Raw genomic sequence first — 11,159 nt, forward strand, 5'->3', positions numbered from 1 at the left:
GTCACTCTACTCTGGACATGCTGCTTCTGCTGTCTCAACAATGGATGGAGGTCCTCAATGCCAAACAGGAAATCTGAGCTGTCTCCATTGACATATCACGTGCCTTCGATACGGTCTGGCACCCAGCTCTGCTCACCAAACTCTCCTCCTATGGTATCCATGGCAATCTCCATGCATGGCTTGCGAACTTCCTCTCTGGTCGTAGTCAACGTGTGGCCCTGAATGGATTTCTCTCATCTCCTATTCCTGTTCAGGCTGGAGTTCCCCAAGGCAGTGTTCTGGGCCCTGTGCTTTTTCTGGTCTTTATCAATGATCTCTCCGACTCTCTGGAAAATCCTCTCTATCTCTTTGCTGATGACTCCACTCTCTGCCGCTCCATTCCTCTTCCCTCAGATCGGCAGTCTGCAGCCTCCTCACTCTCTGAAGACTTGGACAAAATCACAGACTGGTCAAACAAGTGGAACATCTCTTTCAATCCTGACAAATCTCACACTCTTACGATGTCTCTCCGAAAAGATCGACTGGACAACCCTCCCATCTACTTTCTCAACAATCCTCTCCAAGAAGTTCTGTCGCTCAAGGTTTTGGGTCTCACTATCTGCCATGATCTTTCTTGGGAAAACCACATTTCCAAGCTGGCCTCCAAAGCCAGTCGCCGACTGGGCATCCTCCGTCGTGCGAAGTCCTTCCTCGGCACACCTGAGCTCCTCACCACATACAAGGCTTTCATCCGCAGCTCAATGGAATACTGTTCTCCCCTATGGGCCGGTGCTCCTGCCTCACACCTAGCTCGGCTTCACGCTGTTGAAACCAAAGCTTTCAGAATTATTGGAATCTCCCGCGATGAAGCTATCTCTGAGGGCCTTTCACTCACTCACCGCAGGCAGGTAGGTGGTCTTTCTGTCTTCTTCCGACTCCTCTCCGGCCTTGCACCCCCAGCTCTCTCTGTGCTCTGTCCCCCAAATATTCCTACAGGTCGCACAAGATCTGCCAGCAACCCTCTGATGGTTAAACTGCCGAAATCTCGGCTGTCTGCTCACCTTCACTCTTTCATTCCTCTTTTCTCCCGCCTCTGGAACAAACTCCCTCACTCCCTTCAATCCCACTCCTCCCTCCAGGTCTTTAAAGCAGCTGTTCACCACCATCTCTTATCTTCCCCCATCCAAATCCTTGATCTTTTCTACCCCCGCTAATTCACCGCAGATCCACCTTGTTTGAAATTCCAACTTCTTTCCTGGAAGTCCTGGCAGTGTCCATATGTTTTATACCTCTCCCACCCCCCCCCCCCGTTCCCATGCCCCCCCTTCCCATGCCCCCCCCCAAAGCCCTCGCCCTCTCACAGATCTCTCGATGTCTCCATGTCTCGGTCCCTGCTCTCAAATGTTGTGTTTGTGTCCTTCCCCCTCTCTCCCCATCTTGTCTACCGCTCCCGATGTTATATGTTTTATGTGTCGGTTTGTCTTTCTGTGTGATTAATGTTCGCTCTTTCACGAGCCTCGATCTTGTATACAAAAAAAAAAAAAATGCAATTTGTTCATCCTTCACCTCTTGGGAGGGTGAGGGGGTTAGGACTTTTAATAGAAACACCTCACACTACTGGTGCCAATGGGAATGTTGAGGAAGATACCGATTGCTTTTCATGCCTCCGCGACGAAGTCGCCGGAGGCATTATGTTTTCAGGTTGTCCGTCCGGCTGTCTGCGATAGGTTTTCGTTACCGCGATAACCTGAGAACGGCTTAAGGGATCTTAGTCAAACTTGGTACAGGTATGTATAATGATGTAAAGATTAACTGATTATAATTTGGGGTCAAGAGGTCAAAGGTCGAAGTCCGTAATAAGTCTATAACTTGAGAACAGCTGAAGTGATCTAATTCAAACTTGGTACAGGTATGTATAATGATGTAAAGATTAACTGATTAGATTTTGGGGGCAAAGGTCAAAGTGAAGGAGCTGCGTGCGCTCCAACGCGAGTTGAAAGAAGTGACGCGACCAAAGACGGAATTCGTCCGAGTTGCTTTATTGAAACAAAACAGCTCAGGTATTCTGACAAAAGCCCGTTTATCGGGCAGCAATATATATACACATTTATGTCGGGAAGTTTGCCCGGCACAAGCTATACCGGACATGCCCGGGTGTCAAGGGCGAGCCTTGGAAAGGCGAGTCTCGACCTGCCCGGGCGTGTTTGGCTGCGGCCTGGCAAGTCGAGGCTGGGCGTGCCCGGGCGCTCTGGACGAGCACTGGAAAGGCGAGAGCGGGCATGCCCGGACGCTCTGGGCGAGCCCTGGAAAGGCGATAGCGGGCATGCCCGGGAAAGACGAGACCGGGCGTGCCCGGGAGGTTCGGGCATGCCCGGGAACAGTGAGTCCGGGCATGCCCGGGAGAGGCGCGTCTGGCCGTGTTCTGGCCGGTGCAAGGCGATTGTGTGCATCCAGCGGTAACCACTACACACGCCCCTCCAGAATCGACCTGCACCGGCAGGGTCAATTTAAGGGGGGTCCGGATGACCCGGCCGAGGCGACCCCTGGAGGGTCGTGGGGAGGGGTCCGACGTGGTGGTGGGTGGTCGAGCGGGGGGAACTGTGGACGGGGGGCGGCCTCGCCGCGGAGGAAGGGCCAACCGTGGTGGTCGGTCGACGTCCATGTGCGCTGGTTTGAGGCGGTCCACAGAGATCCGGTCCGACCGGCCGCCAACGTCGACAACAAAGGACTTGTCGCCCCGTCGCAGGACCCGGAAGGGCCCGTCGTACGGCGGCTGGAGTGGCCCCCGGTGCGCGTCATGACGCACAAAGACGTACTCCGCTGTGCGAAGCGCCGGGGGGACGTAGGACTGGGGGCCACCGTGGCGGGACGTTGGCACGGGGGCAAATCGGCGGGCGGCCTCCTGGAGGTCCGAGCGCTGGTGTGCGGCGGACCAGGGACTGGTAGCGTCGGGCACGAACTCGCCCGGGACGCAGAGCGGCTGGCCATAGACGAGCTCGGCGGCGGACGCCCGGAGGTCCTCCTTGGGGGCCGTGCGGAGGCCCAAAAGGACCCACGGCAGCCGGTCGGTCCAACCGTCGTCCTGAAGGCCGGCCATGAGTGCGGCCTTCATGGAGCGGTGAAACCGCTCGCACAACCCGTTGGCTTGGGGGTGGTAGGCCGTGGTGCGGTGCAGCGTGACCCCCAATGAGCGGGCGACCGCGCCCCAAAGTTCGGACGTGAACTGTGGGCCGCGGTCGGACGAGATGTCCGCCGAAGCGCGCGACCCAGGTGGCGATGAACGCCTGCGCCACGTCGGCGGTGGTGGTGGAGGTGAGGGGCATGGCTTCCGGCCACCTGGTGGTCCTGTCCACCATGGTGAGCAGGTGGGTGAACCCCCGCGATGGGGGCAGGGGACCCACCAGGTCCACGTGGACGTGGTCGAAACGCCGTGCAGGCACGGTGAAAGGTGCCAGCGGGGCCTGGGTGTGGCGGTGGACCTTGGCCCGCTGGCAGGCCGTGCAGGCATTGGCCCAGTCGCGGACGTTCCGTCGAAGGCCGTGCCAGACAAAACGCGCCGACACCAGCTTCTGAGAAGCTTTCCGGCCCGGGTGAGAAAGGCCGTGGATGGAGGCGAAGATGCGGCGCTGCCAGGAAACGGGCACGATGGGGTGAGGCTGGCCCTGGGAGACGTCGCAGAGCAGGACGGTGCCCGCGAAGGGGATGTCGGCCAGGCGGAGGCCCGTGTCCGCCGCCCGGAGGGCCTGCACCGAGGTGTCGGTGGTCTGGTCGGCCGCCATGAGCGCGAAGTCCACGCCGAGGTGGACCGCGTTCGCGCTGGCCCGAGAAAGACAGTCGGCCACAGCGTTGTCTTTGCCGGCGACGTGCCGGACGTCCGTGGTGAATTCCGACACGGCGGAGAGGCGGCGCTGCTGGCGGGCCGACCACGGCTCCGTGACTTTGGCCATTGCGTAGACCAACGGCTTGTGGTCGACGAAAGCCGTGAACGGGCGGCCCTCCAGGAGGTGTCGGAAATGGCGAACGGCCAGGAATAGACCGAGCAGCTCGCGGTCGAACGTGCTGTATTTTAACTCGTTCGGCCGGAGCTGCCGGCTGAAAAAAGTGAGTGGCTGCCAAACCCCGTCCACCCATTGTTCATGGACGGCGCCCACCGCGTAGTTGGAGGCGTCCGTAGTGAGGGCGATGGGCGCGTTGAGCACCGGGTGAGCCAGCAGCGTTGCGTCGGCGAGGGCCCGTTTTGCGCTCGCGAAGGCCGCATCCATGGCCGCGGACCAAACGATGTCATGCTTGGCAGGCTTGCCCCGGAGGGCCTCGTAAAGGGGCCGCATGAGCTGAGCAGCGCGGGGCATGAATCGGTGATAAACATTCACCATGCCGAGGAACTCTTGTAGGGCCTTGATGGAACGGGGACGCGGGAACGTGGTGATGGCCTCGACCTTGGTCGGCAGCGGCACGGCCCCGGTCTTGGTGATGCGGTGGCCCAAAAAGTCAACGGTCGTCGTGCCGAAGTGGCATTTGGCCGGGTTGACAATTAAGCCGTGCTCGCTGAGGCGACCGAACAGTGTTCGGAGGTGGAGGAGGTGCTCGGCGTGGGACGTGCTGGCGACGAGGATGTCGTCCAGAGAGACGAAAAGAAATGGCAGGTCGCGCAGCACGCCGTCCATTAAACGCTGGAACGCCTGGGCCGCGTTCTTGAGGCCAAACGGCATCCTCAAAAATTTGAACAGGCCGAACGGCGTGATGACGGCCGTCTTCGGGACGTCGGCCGCCCGGACAGGTACCTGGTGGTATCCCCGTATCAGGTCAATTTTGGAAAATATGACCCGTCCCGCCAAACGGGCGGAAAAGTCCTGGATGTGCGGGATCGGGTACCTGTCGGGGGTGGTAGCGTCGTTGAGGCAGTGGTAGTCGCCACACGGGCGCCATCCGCCCCCGGCTTTGGCACGATGTGCAGTGGTGAGGCCCACGCGCTATTGGAGCGCTGCACGATGCCGAGGTGCTCCAACGCATCGAACTCGGCCTTTGCCACGGCGAGCTTGGCCGGGTCGAGGCGGCGGGCCCTGGCATAGACCGGCGGGCCCGTAGTGGGTATGTGGTGCTCGATCCCATGCCGCACTGCGACGGCCGAAAACGTCGGCCGTGTGAGGGCCGGGAATTCCGCGAGCAGGCGAGCGAACTCGTTTGCCGTCGGGAGGGCACGCCAGTTCGGTCGGCGCGGAGCTGCTCATCGTGCACACCAGGGAGCTGAAGGTCTCGGCGTTGACAAGGCGACGACGTTTGACGTCGACCAGCAGCCCGTGCGCGCAGAGGAAGTCGGCGCCCAGCAAAGCCATGGGGACGCAGGCGGTCACAAAGGTCCACTGAAAGCGCTGGCTGCCGAAGCAGAGGGTGACGTTGCGCGGGCCGAAAGTGCGTATGGCCGAGCCATTAGCAACGACCAAAGAGGGGCCGCAAACGGCGTCCCGCCTGTCCTGCTCGGAGGCGGGTATGACGCTCAGTTGGGCGCCGGTGTCACAAAGGAAACGCCGCCCGGACGCTTTGTCCCGAATAAAAAGCAAGTTGCCCGAGTGGCCGGCGCTCATGGCTGGGAATGAACGCCGGCCCGGCCGTTTCCCGACTTGCCGAAAGTGCACGGGGGTCGGCACGTCTGAGCCTTGTGTCCGAACCTGGCGTGGCAATAACACCACGCCTGGTCAGGTGGAGGCCCCGGCCGTCGTGTCGGAAGCGGTCGGTGCGGCGTGGCGGCCGCCAGTTTCACCGGCAGTTCGGCCTCCAACCGCGCAGGGCGCTCGGGCGTCGTGGGCGTCGCCTCGGACGGCGGCAGGCTCCAGGTAGCCGCGCCGATGTGTTGGCCCGCCAAGGAGATCTTATCGGCTTCCCTGGCGAGGGCGCGGGGATCGGTGATCGACGTGCCAGCCAGGGCGAGGCGTACCGGGTGAGGCAGCTGGCAAAGGAACAACTCGCGGAACAGAAAATCCGGAGAGTGCTCACCGAGCAACGAGAGCATATAGTCCATGCGCTCGGACGGGCGCGTGTCGCCGAGCTCGGGCAGGTCGAGCAGGCGCCGTGCGCGTGCCGCCGGTGAGAGGGCGAAAGCGTCGAGGAGGAGCGTCTTCAGCGCGTCATACTTGTCGGCAGCCGGCGGGTGCTCGAGGAGGCTCAGGGCGTGGGCCGCGGTGGCGGAACCGAGCGCTGCCACGACGTGGTGGAAGCGGGTGTCGTCCGCGGTGATGCCTCGCAGGGCGAACTGGGAGTTTGCCTGGGCGAACCAAACAGCCGCGTGAGCCTCCCAGAAGGTAAGCAGTTTAAGAGTCACTGCCGTGTCCATGTCGGTAGGTCACCAGTGAAGGAGCTGCGCTCCAACGCGAGTCGAAAGAAGTGACGCGACCAAAGACGGAATTCGTCCGAGTTGCTTTATTGAAACAAAACAGCTCAGGTATTCTGACAAAAGCCCGTTTATCGGGCAGCAATATATATACACATTTATGTCGGGAAGTTTGCCCGGCACAAGCTATACCGGGCATGCCCGGGTGTCAAGGGCGAGCCTTGGAAAGGCGAGTCTGGACCTGCCCGGGCGTGTTTGGCTGCGGCCTGGCAAGTCGAGGCTGGGCGTGCCCGGGCGCTCTGGACGAGCACTGGAAAGGCGAGAGCGGGCATGCCCGGACGCTCTGGGCGAGCCCTGGAAAGGCGATAGCGGGCATGCCCGGGAAAGACGAGACCGGGCGTGCCCGGGAGGTTCGGGCGTGCCCGGGAACAGTGAGTCCGGGCATGCCCGGGAGAGGCGCGTCTGGCCGTGTTCTGGCCGGTGCAAGGCGATTGTGTGCATCCAGCGGTAACCGCTACAAAAGTCTCTAATGGGTCTATAACTTGGGAATGGCTGAAGTGATCTCATTCAAACTTGGTACAGGTATGCATAATGATGTAAAGATTAACTGATTCGATTTTGGGGGCAAAGGTCAAAGTCTCTAATGGGTCTATAACTTGGGAATGGCTGAAGTGATCTCATTCAAACTTGGTACAGGTATGCATAATGATGTAAAGATTAACTGATTAGATTTTGGGGTCAAGAGGTCAAAGGTCGAAGTCCATAATAAGTCTATAACTTGAGAACGGCTGACGTGATCTAATTCAAACTTGGTACAGGTATGTATAATGATGGAAAGATTAACTGATTAGATTTTGGGGGCAAAGGTCAAAGTCTCTAATGGGTCTATAACTTGGGAATGGCTGAAGTGATCTCATTCAAACTTGGTACAGGTATGCATAATGATGTAAAAATTAACTGATTAGATTTTGGGGGCAAAGGTCAAAGTCTCTAATGGGTCTATAACTTGGGAACGGCTGAAGTGATATAATTCAAACTTGGTACAGGTATGTACCATGATGTAAAGATTAACTGATTAGACTTTGGGGTCAAAGTCTGTAATAGGTCTATAACGTGAGAACGGCTGAACTGATCTAATTCAAACTTGGTACAGGCATCTATAATAATGATGTAAAGATTAACTAATTCGATTTTGGGGTCCTGAGGTCAAAGGTCAGAGGTCATGTCAGGTAAAAATTTGATAACTTGTTAACAGCTGAAGGGATTTAAATTAAAACGTGGTACAGGTATGTATAACGATGTAAGCATGAACTGATAATTTTGGGGTCAAGAAGTCAAAGGTCAGAGGTCATGTCAGGTAAAATGTGATAACTTGAAAACAGCTGAATGGATTTAAATCAAACATGGTACAAGTATTACAATGATGTATTGATGTGGGCGGAGGCATATCGGTCGAAGAGTGCCGTTCTAGTTTTTTAATATTTTATTGGTCAATGTCAAAAAGGAATGTGAACTCCTCATACTCACTTAGGATTTTGGTTTCACTGCTGTTAAAATAATCCACACTTCTGACACTATATTGCATGTTCTGGACATTTCATTGAACCAGCAAGTTGCTCATGCCCACACGGGATTCTAAACGGGGCAGAAATGGAGGTGGCAAAAATGCAAATGGTGTCTTCTGTCATCGAGCCGGCAAGCTGGGAGCAACAATTCGCATTTATTGCCACATTTTATGCAATTTAAATGCTCTAATGGCAGCAAGGTGCTACATTTGAAACTGTTTGTTCGATATATGTAGCTTTTTGATGCCAAGGGACAGCAATAAAAAAATATTTGTTTCAAAGCCAGTGACCAATTGAAAATTAATAGTGGGATGGGATCGCTTTTCCTGTTGCATGAATATCCTCCCATTCCCCTCCACCCACCCACCCATCCACATCCCCCCCCCCCCCCCCCACATCACCCCTTTCATTCATAGTGTTGAAAAACAATGCCAATGGGTTGAGAAAATGATTTGCTGCAATGATTGAATGACGTTGACATCGTCTTGAGATATATTGTTTGGTTCATTGTACACTTCCAGGTGATATGTTCTGTCTACTTATCTTTTACCTCCTTGATCCCTGCCCACTCCCCTTTTATTTATTTTTGAAATGCCACGTATAACACTGTTGTACTTCACAGACCCCATCTCGACATCAGCTGGCCCATTTTCTACGATTTATGCCCAGCAGAAAGGTATGGCAAAAGAGTGGGATTTAAGAACAGGTTTAGCATGATATTAATTCCAGCTTTATAGTAGTGAATTATATAAAGCAGTATTTGGTGTAACAGGTGTTCATGATCACGTGCTGTCTCACCATCTCAAATAATCAACAATCCAAAGCCATGATCTTTTCTCCAACTGTTAAACCACCCTCCACCCCTCCCAAAAATTTGCTTCTGCATCCATATTGTCCACTCCTTGCGTTCTCCTACCCCTCATAGTTACCTACATCCATTGTTTGGCCGAATACAAAATAAATAAAAGAAAATACAGGTATTGGGATACAGTTGATTATGTGTACTGGATATTTATGGTCGGGATCCACGTGGAGCTGTACAATTTGGCATTTGTGTGGAATGCAAAGCCGTACGATTTGTAATCCATGTTGAGCCGTATCGTTTTGGATCCACGTTGAACCATACGGTATGGGATCCACATGGGACAGTACGATTTGGGATCCACATGCAGCGGTACGATCTGGGATCAAAGTGGAGTGGTACGGTCACGTGGAGCAGTAGGTCTGCGATCCACGTGGAGCGGTACGGTCTGCGATCCACGTGGAGCGGTACGGTCTGCGATACACGTGGAGCGGTACGGTCTGCGATCCACGTGGAGCGGTACGGTCTACGATCCACGTGGAGCGGTACGGTCTGCGATCCATGTGGAGCGGTACGGTCTGCGATCCATGTGGAGCGGTACGGTCTGCGATCCACGTGGAGCAGTACGGTCTACGATCCACGTGGAGCGGTACGGTCTACGATCCACATGGAGCGGTACGGTCTGTGATCCACATGGAGCGGTACGGTCTGCGATCCACATGAAGCGGTACGGTCTGCGATCCACATGGAGCGATACGGTCTGCGATCCACGTGGAGCGATACGGTCTGCGATCCACGTGGAGTCGTACGGTCTGGGACCCACGTGGAGTCGTACGGTCTGGGACCCACGTGGAGTCATACGGTCTGGGACCCACATGGAGTCATACGGTCTGGGATCCACATTGAGCCGTACAATCTGGGATACATGTGGAGCAGTACCATTTGGGATGCATGTGGATCCCAAAGCTGTACAGTTTGAGATCCATGTTGAGCCATACAATCTGGGATGCATGTTGAGCTGTACGATTTGGGATACATGCAGAGCCGCACGATTTGGGATGCATGTGGAGCCGTACAATTTGGGATGCATGTGGAGCTGTACGATTTGGGATACATGTGGAGCTGTACAGTTTGGGATCCATGTTGAGCCATTCAATCTGGGATGCATGTTGAGCTGTACAATTTGGGATGCGTGTGGAGCTGTACAATTTGGGATACATGTGGAGCCGTACGATTTGGGATACATGTAGAGCCGCACGATTTGGGATGCATGTGGAGCCGTACAATTTGGGATGCATGTGGAGCTATTCAAATTAGGTGGACACAAACAAGATGCATTTTTATTCCCGTTTAAAGAATGGAGAGGTGTTGAGATATAACTTGTTTGTCCCCACCCCCCTACAGAGCCGCAAGATCAGAGGGTTAAAGGCAAAGTAAGAAAAATGGTGGTGAAACAGCGGTCTCCACAAAAAGGAGCTGAATTCTTCTTGTGTCTTTATTTTTATTTTTTTATCAACACACAAGAATGCTTGCACAACAAGTGCTTGATGATGAATGTGATCGTTTTGTTTTTTTAATGAATTGCATGTAGCACTTATGCTTGGTGGTTGAAATTTTAAATGATACTTTTTAAAAGCAAAACAAAAAAGGTTTTTCTTTGTGGCCAAAGGTGTTTCTCTCTGTTCTGGGTTGTCATGCCATGATTTTTTATTTCATTTCAAATGAATTTTTCAACTCCTTTTGTTTAAAACCATGCACCCAGCAATGTAGATTGTAGAGGTGGAATATTTCTGAATTTTTTTTATTGCTTGCGAGTTTTTTTTTCTTTTAATTTAAAGAAGCAAGCCGCATGGAAGAGCTAAGTAAAATTATTGGCAAATCATTGTTCTGCGAGTACCTTCAAAATGTAAAAACCGAACAATGAATGCAACGTAATTTTATGAGCATTTTAAAGAGTACTGTATGCTGTAGTTCTTGAATTCAGAATTTAATGGGTCTTGAATCGACAGATTACGTACATACAGTGAGGAATCGATAAATCGACGGAGGATTGTAAAAATAATGGGTTGGGTGGGAGAGAAGGGATGGTGGAGGAGAGGGAATACTATGGTGGAGGTGGGAGGTGGGAGGGAGAATTAAAGTGGCAACAATTTTTGCATACGTAATATATAGATTGTATAATATCTCAGGATTGCATGTGATTGTCCATCAGCTATTGCCTTGCAATGGAAACGTACATTTTTGTTTGTTGGAGTTAAAAGTCAAAAAGGTCAACGGTTATGTAATGTAGATTAAAGTTTCAATTACATCAGCAATGGGATACATTTTTGCTGCAGTGTGTGTGTGTGTTTTTTTTGGGGTGTTTTGCACAATACAACAAGTATACAGAGATAGTACAGGAGGTAGCACACTTGTTACCTTTGGGCTGTCTGGTCCGCGTTCGATTCCCAACCCGACTGTAAGCTGTCCTATTGGTGCTTCACAGGAA

General features: G+C 53.8%; 1 protein-coding gene across 1 annotated transcript in view; it reads left to right on the forward strand.

Moving 5' to 3' along the window:
• The window catches only part of LOC137425215 (uncharacterized), a 39,504-nt gene extending 28,504 nt beyond the window's left edge, over nucleotides 1–11,000 (forward strand). Inside the window, exons 17-18 of the mRNA XM_068113407.2 lie at nucleotides 8,492–8,545; nucleotides 10,076–11,000. Coding sequence (XP_067969508.2) covers nucleotides 8,492–8,545; nucleotides 10,076–10,108 — 87 coding nt within the window. The 3' untranslated portion in view covers nucleotides 10,109–11,000. The remainder of the gene's footprint in view (nucleotides 1–8,491; nucleotides 8,546–10,075) is intronic.
• The last annotated feature ends 159 nt before the right edge of the window (nucleotides 11,001–11,159 follow it).

The sequence above is a fragment of the Myxine glutinosa genome, chromosome 4 (genome assembly GCF_964187855.1).
Source record: "Myxine glutinosa chromosome 4, kmMyxGlut1.1, whole genome shotgun sequence".
NCBI lineage: Eukaryota > Metazoa > Chordata > Myxini > Myxiniformes > Myxinidae > Myxine > Myxine glutinosa.